A 10,754-nucleotide genomic window follows, 5' to 3' on the forward strand; every position below is an offset into this window, starting at 1 on the left:
GGAGGCCGAGGCGGGCAGGCACCAGCCAGAGCAGCTGGCGGCAGACAGTCGGACCGAGACAGTTGGACCGAGACAGTCGAACGGTCTAACAGGGCCTGGCTTGCCTACCTGGCAGCTGCACCCGGTCCTTTTCCCAGAGCTGGTAAGTCCCGGCCTGCTGCTGCTGGTGTCTCTTGGAGGACTTCACAGAGTCCCTAAGTGTGTGTGTGTGTGTGTGTGTGTGTGTGTGTGTGTGTGTGTGAGCACGTGTGTGGTTAGATGTGTGTGCATGGATGAAGGTGTTGTGCCTGTAGTTGGGGTGTGGAGAAAGTGCCAGGGTGATATTTCCAAGGCCAGCATGCTCATATACACCAACTTGTATTGTCCTGTGGGCTGCTGCGGTAGGCACCAGTTGGTATACGTGTGTGTGTGTGTGTGTGTGTGTGTGTGTGTGTGTGTGTGTGTGTGTGTGTATGAACCTGCTGCTCTCTGTGTACAGAAGCTGGGGACTTCGGGAACTTGCTGGAGTGTCTTGGGGTTATGAGTCTTTGAGTCTGTTGTGGGCTCTGGGCTCTAGCTGGTGCTGGTGCTGGTGTGTGTGTGTGTGTGTGTGTGTGTGTGTGTGTGTGTGTGTGTGTGTTGTGTGTGTGTGTGCCCCCGCGCGCGCGCGCGTAAAAGTTGGTGTGTAGGCTCTGAGACCTAAGGCTCCTTCCAAGCCTCTTCTTGAGGGGCCCAGGTCCCTGTCCTTGCAGGCCCCAAGGGAATAGGCTGGGGATACGATGCTTCAGCTGGAGCCCCTCCCCCCAAGTCTCCTAATTGAAACCGGGTTTCTGTGGCCTGCCTCTCCACCACTGGCCATCAGTTTCTGAGTGATGGCTTAGCTGTCTCAGGTCCTGGGGTACCAGTCCTTGGGGGTGGATTCACCTCATCTGCATATTCACCGGCATCTCGATTTAAAACAGAAGCTTCTAAGACAGAGGGTCCGGGAGGGCATCCTGGGTAAGTGTGTCCACTTGCTAACGTTTATTATGCACTAGGCACTGCCGTGATCTGTCCCCATTGCATAGATGTGGAAGCGGAGCTCAGGGGGCTGACGTGCCCCACCTTTTGGGAGGCCACATCAGGCAGTTCTGAGCCACCTCTCTCTCCATCCGGGCTCTGTTGGGCAGGCTGTTTACAGTCCTACTGAGTTCCCTCTGGTGTGAAAGCAGAGGGTTCAGTAGCCTGACATCCAGAGTCCTTTGTAGGACAGACCAGGAGCCAAGCAGGCCCTGCTCTCCCCAGCAGGCAGGCAAAGGCCAGGGCACATCCGCAATCATTTCAGACCTGTTCAGGTCAGTTCTTCCGTTCCACAGAGGGGAAACTGAGGCCCAGAGAGTTTCGGGAAAACACTCAGGGTCCCATGACCATCTCCTACAAGCTTTGGCTAGCTCCACGCAGACCTGAGTCCCCTTGCTTAGCTGCCTGCTACCTTTTTCTGGAGCAAGGAGAGACTGAGGAGTTGGGGGGAGCTCCGAGGGTTGGGACTTGCTCTTTAGAGACAGGAATGGTTTCCGCTCCTCAGTCCGTACCCCTTTGGCTGATTCCACGGTGCCACAGAGACAGCAGTGCTTTCTTGAATCCCCACTGTGGTTTACACATGTGTGTCTGATCTTTTGCTGGGGGTGTTGGGGGCCAGAGCAAGTGAGGACAGCCATGGATCTGCCAGCAAGGGGAAAATGGTGGCTTATCCTGAAGCATTCCATTCCCAAATTCTAGCTTTTCTGTGGGACCGACCCTATGCTGGCACTTCCAGAATGTTCTCTCGCATAACCCCAACAGTTCTTTGAGTCTCAGCGTGGACTCATCCTACTGCTGCCCATTTGCAGACGGGCAAAGTGAGGTCGAGAGGAGACAGCTGGCAGGTTTAGACACGATGGAGCCAGGTAGATCTAGCCGGCTTGGTGGCTTTTTACTCGATGCATCTGGGGACAGCCTGCCTGGGGACCTCTCCAGTGCTCTGGCACTGTGGTCAAGGTCTCTCTGGAGCAACAGCCCTCACTTGCCACAACTATATTTTTAGATGACATCATAATATATAGCTTGGGATGGTTTTGAACTTGTAATCCTGCCTCTGTCTCCCGAGGGCTGACCTGGGGCTGTGGTGTAGTTCAGTGGCATGCATAAAGCTCTCATCCCGACCCCCCCAGCACCACCCCCCAAAAAGGGAGCAGGTGTGCCAGGTGAGTAAAATTCTTTCTAAGAATGAGAACTTGAGTTCAGGCCTAGCACCCAGGTAAAAAGACAGGTGTAGTAATGCGTGCCCGAGATCTCAGCCTTGGAAGGTCAGAGATAGGGACCAGCCTAGCCACTTATGTGTATGTGTGTGTGTGTGTGGGGGGGTAGTACCCCAGATTAGCCTCCGGCCTCCACATCCACATACAACGTGCACTCTCATGGCCTGTGGATGCCACACCTGACTGAGGATTTAAATCCCGGCCCAATCAACGGATCTGTCCCTCCTTGAACATGTCACTGTCCGGTCTGAACATGAAGGCGTTGCTGCTGTAGGACTGGATCTCATTCTTCTTGGAGCCCAGGCCATCACTCTGCATGAGCCTGGGAAATCAGCAACAGAGCACTTGTGGCTCCCCCTCAGGCAGAAAGGGAAATGCAATCAGAACAGGCCCCTCGGTAATTTAGCCACTTTAGAAAAGTTGTTACATTTATATCTTTATAGGGGGCTGTGTGGTGCCATGCCGCAGTGGTGGAGGTCAGAGGTTAACCTGTAGGAGATGATTCTCTCCTTCTACCCTGTGAGTCCTGGAGATCAAACTCAGGGGATCAGGCTTGGCAGCAAGCTCCTGTCCCTACTGAGCCAGCTCGCTGGCCCATTTAGCCTCTTCTGATGTTCGCTTCGGTCCTTTGCTGTGTGAGTCAGTTGGACTGAATTGGCATCAGGGAGCACAGCAAGCTGCCTCTGCTGCAGATCCAATCAAGGGAGAATTTAAAAAAAAAAAAGTAGGCTGTAAGAATTTAACGATTCGGTCCCCAGCTCCAAAAAAAAGAACCAAAAAAAAAAAAAAAGAATTTAATGATAAAAAACGGACGGTACAATGCTCCCCAGGATGTTTGCTGTGTTGTGAGTCACCCGGAGCTGACTGGAAGGGCCAGGAGGCTGAGAGACGCTCCCTGCAAACTGTACTGATGGCTTTATTTGGCTCCTTTGGGTGGGCGTGGGACACCCTGGTACTTGCTTTCTGTGATATGGAGGGATCACCACACATCACTAGAGAGCATGAGGCCCCCAGGACAGTCACTAAATGACCAGTCTCATTCCTACCTCACTCCCCAAGTCTCCGTCACACAAGGTAATGCCACCTGCCTCATCCAACAGGACATGCAGCCCACGGTGCTGGGGACCTCAGCTTCCTGCTGCAGTTCAGAAACTTGCTGTGTGGCTTGTCTCCTGCTTGGGGCCTCTGCCTCTATCTCCCCATCTCAGTCCAGGAAGGGAGAAAGGGCCTTCAACCCTTCTGTCTTAGACCTCTAGCCCCAGTCATCCTCGGGGACCAGAGCCCTCGGGGAGGGGAGGGGGGAGGACCTGCAGCAAAAGTTTGAACCCCAGATCCCATTACCACTGGCTGGGAGAGTTAGTGTAAACTTGGGCAATGAGGAATTTATTAATCAGCCTGCCTGTCTGGGCCAGATGGGGTCTGGGGGGTTCATGCCGGGAGCAGCCTTCCAGGGGGGAGGGGCACATCTGGTTCCCATTTAGTGGCAGCAGTGGGGAGGGGCTGCAGCGTCGGGGAGGGGCTACAGTGTTAGCGGTGTTAGCGAGCTTTGTCTCCCCAGGAACTGCTTCCCCCTGGAACCTCTCGTGGGTTTTTTTTTTTCTTTTGGAGGCTCATAGTGAGGTCCAGTCCTCCATGGGTTTGGGGGGAGGGGTCACAGATACCCTCAGTCCCACCCTGGTATTCAAGCCTCCTATAGAGCCTGCAGACCTGGCAGCTTCAAATCCTAGAATCCTCTGGAAAAGGAAGTGGGTGTATTGGAAAAGCCTTTGCAGGAGCTTCCAGGGCCTCGGGATAACAGCGCCCTGGGGCCACTTCCTGTACAGAGTAGCCCCTCAGGTTCCTGGTCTCCCATCCCCCACCCCCACTCACCCAGAGTAGAGGCCATTGCTTCTTTTATGCCTTCCAGATCTCTCTGGATAAGTCGCTGGATCCCCCTGAGCCTTAGTTTCTGGAGCTGGACATGGGTACAATCATAGCTCTTCTGGGATGGGTAGCTCTCAGGCTCCCACCACAAACTTCTGTAGCTGTCTTCAGACACACGGGAAGAGGGCATCAGATCTCAGAACAGATGTTTATAAGCCACCATGTGGTTGATGGGATTTAAACTCAGGACCTTTGGTAGAGCAGTCAGTGCTCCTAACCACTGAGCCATCTCTCCAGCCCCACCACAAACTTCTAATTGGACAGGGAGGAGCTGACTCAGGTGTCAGAAGCCAGTATAGCGGTGCATGCCTTCAAGGCCAGGGACAAAGGATTCTGGGAACCTGCTTCCCAGACAGCCTATCCTAACATGTAAGCACCAGGTCCCAGTAAGAGACCCTGACCCGAAGAAGAAGTGAAGGGTCCCCGAGGAGGAAGGACATTTGGGGTTATCCTCTGATCTCCCAATGCACCTCCTCCCACACATACACACAAAGGCACTTCCAATGGTACCTGATGCCTTAGGAAGCCATGAGTGTAAGCTAGGATTGGGAACTACTCAGCCACACTGGCACAGCAACCATTGAGCACTTAGTGTATACTCAGGGTTCGAAACCCCGAGGACAGAGATGAGTAAGATGCAGTTCCTGTCCCTCAGGAACACCAGATGGAAGCAGGACAGGTGGCGTTCCGTGTAGAAGGACCTGGGAGTGTGTGCGTGTTGCTTAGATAAGTGACTTGTTGGAGTGTGTTATGGCTTCCCGGCTGTCCCCAGGAACTAGCTAACCACGCGCTCCGCCGCACGCTGGAGTGACAGGAGACTCAGCCTGACTTTTCTCTCTCTTGCTCTCTGCGCAGGTTCTGTGGGTCAACATGGTCCCCTGCTTCCTCCTGTCTCTGCTGCTACTTGTGAGGCCTGCGCCTGTGGTGGCCTACTCTGTGTCCCTCCCGGCCTCCTTCCTGGAGGAAGTGGCGGGCAGTGGGGAAGCTGAGGGTTCTTCAGCCTCTTCCCCAAGCCTGCTGCCGCCCCGGACTCCAGCCTTCAGTCCCACACCAGGGAGGACCCAGCCCACAGCTCCGGTCGGCCCTGTGCCACCCACCAACCTCCTGGATGGGATCGTGGACTTCTTCCGCCAGTATGTGATGCTCATTGCGGTGGTGGGCTCGCTGACCTTTCTCATCATGTTCATAGTCTGCGCGGCACTCATCACGCGCCAGAAGCACAAGGCCACAGCCTACTACCCGTCCTCTTTCCCCGAAAAGAAGTATGTGGACCAGAGAGACCGGGCTGGGGGGCCCCATGCCTTCAGCGAGGTCCCTGACAGGGCACCTGACAGCCGGCAGGAAGAGGGCCTGGACTCCTCCCAGCAGCTCCAGGCTGACATTCTGGCTGCTACTCAGAACCTCCGGTCTCCAGCTAGAGCCCTGCCAGGCAGTGGGGAGGGAACAAAACAGGTGAAGGGTGGGTCGGAGGAGGAGGAGGAGAAGGAAGAGGAGGTGTTCAGTGGCCAGGAGGAGCCCCGGGAAGCCCCAGTATGTGGGGTCACTGAAGAGAAGCCGGAGGTCCCTGACGAGACAGCCTCAGCAGAGGCTGAAGGGGTTCCCGCAGCCAGCGAGGGCCAAGGGGAACCAGAAGGGTCTTTCTCCTTAGCCCAGGAACCCCAGGGAGCAGCTGGTCCTTCCGAAAGGTCCTGTGCCTGCAACAGAATCTCCCCTAATGTGTAACAGGCCCCAGAACTGTGAGGCCTGACTCTTGGGTCCTCGAAGGTCACCTCCTTGGTCAAGAAAGGCATTCAGCTTTGACTGCTTCTTGACACCCTGCCTTGGCCATTGTGGGTGCCAATCCTGACCCTGAATGGGCAAAGCTGCTGGCCTCTGGTGTACCCCAGGAAACACCACCCCAAGTTCCAGCGCCCTTAATGACTCTCACCATCCTGGGGGCTTCACCCCGAAGCACCACTTCTCTGGAAGGGGAAGGTCAGACACATCCCAGTTGGAGCCGCAATGAGGCAGTCCTCAGAACAGAAGGGGAACAGGCCAGAGGCTGTCTGTGACATACACAGTAAACACCCCTGCTTGCACCTTGGCTGTGGAGACAAGAGGGGCTGTTGATTCAGATGGGCCTGCGGTGTCCTCTCTGCCGTTGTGCCCTGCAGGATAGCAAGGTGCAGTCCGTGTCTGGTAATGCCAGGGACTGCAGAGTCCTTCGCATCTCCTGATCACCGCAGTGTCTCTGTCACGCTGCCCCTGTTCAGTGGACTTGATTAGTTAGGAAGCTTCTGGAAGGGACCCCTAATTATATCACGGAGTTTCCCCATGGAAACACAAACTCCAAATCATGTGACTTTAGGAGCCACCGTGCCCCTCCAAAGACTGACATGGCTACTCTAAGGGTTCCCACTGGGCTGGCTTTGCTACGCTTTCTTCACGTTGCTTCATTATTACCAGGAGGTCTCATAGCTACAAAGTCCAATCTCACAGCACCCAGTCTGGAAAACAGTGTTCTCAGGTTTTCTCCAAGGCACCCCACTTCCTGATTGGTTCAGAGTTGGAATGTGGCACGCAGGGCGTCCGGCTCACTCAAGTGTCAAGTGACCCTGACTTGGGTGTGTGCAAGACATCTTGCTGTCAATGCTGGGGTGAGGGAGAAGCCAAGGGGATGTTTGGGGGTCACAGCCATTCTGGATTCTGACACCCAGCCTGGAGCAGGGGCCTGGCCCATTCTACGCTCACACAGTGGTCTAGCAGCCTGAACCCACACCGTTCCTCAACCCTCAACAGTGCTGAGGCTCTGTCCTGTTGGGGATTTTGGGGTTCACTACACCTGCATTCAGGGCTCCCCGAGATGTCAGCTCTTCAGGTGTGGATATATGACACACTAGCATAATAAACCTTGATCTGGCTTGAGTCTCTCTGGACTATCTGGGGCTGCACAGGCCTGCAGGGATGGGGTGTTTATGGGCTGGGGGCAGCATTGGGGGAGGGGATCAGCCAGGTCCGAGAGCTGAGAATGTGTGTGGGTGCTCATAGGTGTTGGACCACATACCTAGGAGTCCTGGAGGCAGTGTCTCAAACACACAGACAGCCTGGATCTGCAGCTGGTGTGGCCATACCACAGCCACCTCTTTGTGCTATGGGACAAGGCAGGGGTGCAGTCATGGCCACTCATTGCCTGCAGGTGGGTGAGCCTCAGCTGGGCCTCAGGGACAACACTTGCTCACACCACCCACCCTTGGTAGGTCTTTCGGCCTTTGATCCCCCACTTCTAGCTTCCTCTTTCCCTTGGAGGATCCCCCACCTGGGTGCTCTGGAATCCAATTGTGGATGGAGCTTGGAAACATATGCTAGGTTCCCAGGATGGAGGTGCCATGGCGGCTGTCTCCTACAACCCTGATCCTTCAAGGATCCACCATCCAGTTTGAGGTCCCGGGCTTGGTTTACAGAACATAATGACCTTTTGTGTTGTGCATCTGAGAGAGGACCGGCCTCTCTCAGCCCAGCTTAGCTTTCTCCAAGAACCAGGAGAGTTGACATGAACACCCAAACACCTCCCATTCTGGTGTGCTGTGTGGCTTTGGCCAAGTGGCTCAGTTTCTCTGGTGTGGGGCTGTGTCCTTATTGACCGGCTCTGACTGTGGCCGGGAAACACATAAGTTCCCTCGGGTCACACTGAGACCCCGAAGACACTGGAGGGTAATTCTCTGGCCAGCAGCTTCCTGCTAATTCCAGGAGAGCTCCCCGGAGAATGTGGGAGGTGGTCCAAGGCCTTAATAGTAGTGTGCATCTCTGATCCTGGAGGGGGAGGGATTAAGGAGGTGGCCTGAGTGTCAGGACAGGGGCCCTGGTGCCTCTGAGCTTTTGCAGTGTGGTTCCCGAAGACACGATACCCTCCGGTCCTTCTGTACCTCACCAGAGCTAACCCAGCATCAGCCTCCAGCTCCTGCCACTCAGTGATGGCAGTGGCCTGTGGTGAACAAGGTACCCGGTGACTGGACCCCCGCCCTTGGCCAGGACCACTCTCCGTACCTGACACTTTACTCACTGAGACCCTCGGACTCTGAAGCGATGTTATTACTTCCACAACCCAAAGAAAGAAACAGACCCAGGGCAGCACAGCCAGAAACCCATGTCACACAGCCCAGTGGAGACCATTCTGAGTGTTCAGTAAAGGAGGGAGGAGGAAGGGAGGGATGGGAGGATGGACAGAGGGAAGTGAGGGATGACGGAGGAGGAGGCATGATGAATGGGTGGATGCATGGGTGGGTGAATGGGTGAGGCAGGGAGGAGGGAATGGCTCCCTCAGGGAGGAGACAGTGGGGCTCCACTCCTACTTAGAGCCCTCTAATTTCTCCACATCTGCAGGGATCTACCCAGAAGGCCCATTTTGTGGGCACACCCAGGAAACTAGAGAGGGAGAGCATGGGTTGTGGGCTGGGACCACAGAGACAGAACTGGGCTTGAAGGTCAAGGGAGACACCCTCAGTGTTCCCCAGGGGGTGGGGGGGTGTTGAGGTCTGTACAGGCTGTCCCTGTCCTGTTAGTGACTTGTTCATCCCTCTCCAGCCTGGCCTGCTGCCACTATATGTGTGTGTGTGTGTGTGTGTGTGTGTGTGTGTGTGTGTGTGTGTGCTTGAATGCATGCATGTGTGTATATGTGTGAGTGTATGTGTGCTCGTGTGTGTACTTGTGTGCATGTGGGCTCATGTGTATGTGTCTTGTGTGCGCGCATGTGTGTGTATGTATGCATGTGTGTGTGTCTGTGTGTCTGTGTCTGTGTGTGTGCACGTGTGAGTATATGTGTGCTCGTGTGTGTATGTGCTTGTGTGTGTGGGGGCTCATGTGTATGTGTCTTGTGTGTGCCCATGTGTGTGCATGTATGCATGTGTGTGTGTGTGTGTGTGTGTGTGTGTGTGTGTTGCTGATGACCTGTGGTGGAGGGGCTGAAAAGCCTCAAAGGGAAGCAGGCACCCTTCTTCCTCACCCCGCTCTGGTCAGCTCCAGGGACAGGCCGGTCAGGTTCAGTTGAGAACAGAGGTAGGCAGAACGTAGCCTCTGCACACTGGAGTGCTGTGTGGCTCTGGAAGGAAGCCTCTTCCTTCCCGTGGAGGAGTCAGAACTTCTGGCTCACTGTCAGCTCTATCCCCAGCCATGTGGCCCTGAGCACACCCTACCTCTCTGGGTATCTGATCTAGTGTGAAGAAGAAGCGGGTATTTCATCCCGGGGTTAGGGCTGAGGTGTAGCCCAGAGTAGAGTGGTTGTCTGGCACGAGCAAGTCCCCTAGTTCCAACCCTGCAGGGAAGGAAGAGACAAAGCCCACTGAGAGCAGCACTAGCCCCACTTCCTGGCAGGAAGACGAGAGATACAAAGTCCAAGAGAAGAGGGGGTGAGGCTCCATCCCCCTCACCACTACCCTGGCTGTCAGATGACTTGTGCACACTTATCAGAACCCTCCCCCCCCAACTGACGATGTCTCACATAGCCCAGGCTAGCCTCAAGTTCACCATGTAACTGAGGATGACCTTGAGCCTCCTGTGGATGGCAGGACCCACACCTGCCTTTGCAGACATTACTCTGGACTTCTTTAAAGCCCTACCTCACCTCCTCATGTCTCCTTTTCACCCTGCCCCAGAAGTCACTAGATTCTGTTTATTTTCTTTGTTTCTATATACATGGAACTGTATGATGTTTGCTTTCCTGAATGGCTTCTACTACTCCACGTCAATATTTTGGATGTGGTGTGTGGTAACAGTCACCCTTTTCCTTGCTGCGTAGGTTTCCCCTTTGCATGGATGTACCACAACTTGTTCATCCAACCACATGATTCTGGGCAGTTGGCTTGCTTCTAGTTTGAAGTGACCAAAAGTAGAGTTTGTGTTATTCCCTCACTGCCTTCTGACGGCACCCGTGGGAAGAATGGGACCTCACAGCTAATCATTAACCTCCAGAAAGGATGCAAAAGCACATTTTAGTGCAACTGGAAAGACCATGGGCTAGGGCCCATGACAGAGCTCAGTGGGCAAGGAAGATTGCTGCTAATCTCTAGGGACTGACCTGGGTTCAATCCCTGAGACCCACGTGATGGAAGGAGAGAACTGACTCCCTCATACTGGTTGTACTGTGACTTCCACACATGCACACCATGACACACACAGACATGACACACATGCACACCATGGCACAACACAGACACACAGAGAGACACGGACTGACACACAGATGTAAAAGTGGAGGAGGATCTGTAGGAGCAGAGAGGATGAGGAGGTGGGGGTAAGGAGGGGTGAGAGAGGGAGGAGGGAGTGTTATAAGGGTGATTGACATGCACTGTGTACAAGTGTGAAATTGTCAAAAGTGATAAGCCACTAAAAGCTCATTGTCTCAGTTAGGGTTTTACTGCTGTGAGCAGACACCATGACCAAGGCAACTCTTATAAGGACAACATTTAATTGGGGCTGGCTTACAGGTTCAGAGGTTCAGTCCATTATCATGAAGGCAGGCGTAGTGCAGAAGGAGCTGAGAATTCTACATTTTCATCTGAAGGCTGCTAGCAGAATACTGGTTTCCAGGCAGCTAGGATGAGG

The 10,754-nt window shown here is 54.4% G+C and overlaps 1 protein-coding gene across 2 annotated transcripts; it reads left to right on the forward strand.

Moving 5' to 3' along the window:
• Positions 1–24: 24 nt before the first annotated feature.
• Positions 25–7,082, forward strand: Tmem119 (transmembrane protein 119). 2 transcript variants are annotated; one of them, NM_001107155.1, is made up of 2 exons: positions 25–142; positions 5,034–7,082. In NM_001107155.1, exon 2 carries the CDS (start codon positions 5,049–5,051, stop codon positions 5,898–5,900), a length of 852 nt encoding a protein of 283 aa, NP_001100625.1. In that variant the 5' UTR covers positions 25–142; positions 5,034–5,048; the 3' UTR covers positions 5,901–7,082. The 2 variants fall into 2 exon arrangements, with proteins under 2 accessions (NP_001100625.1, XP_017453843.1); XM_017598354.3 differs by lacking the exon at positions 25–142 and adding an exon at positions 268–978.
• The last annotated feature ends 3,672 nt before the right edge of the window (positions 7,083–10,754 follow it).

This window comes from Rattus norvegicus, chromosome 12, assembly GCF_036323735.1.
Source record: "Rattus norvegicus strain BN/NHsdMcwi chromosome 12, GRCr8, whole genome shotgun sequence".
NCBI lineage: Eukaryota > Metazoa > Chordata > Mammalia > Rodentia > Muridae > Rattus > Rattus norvegicus.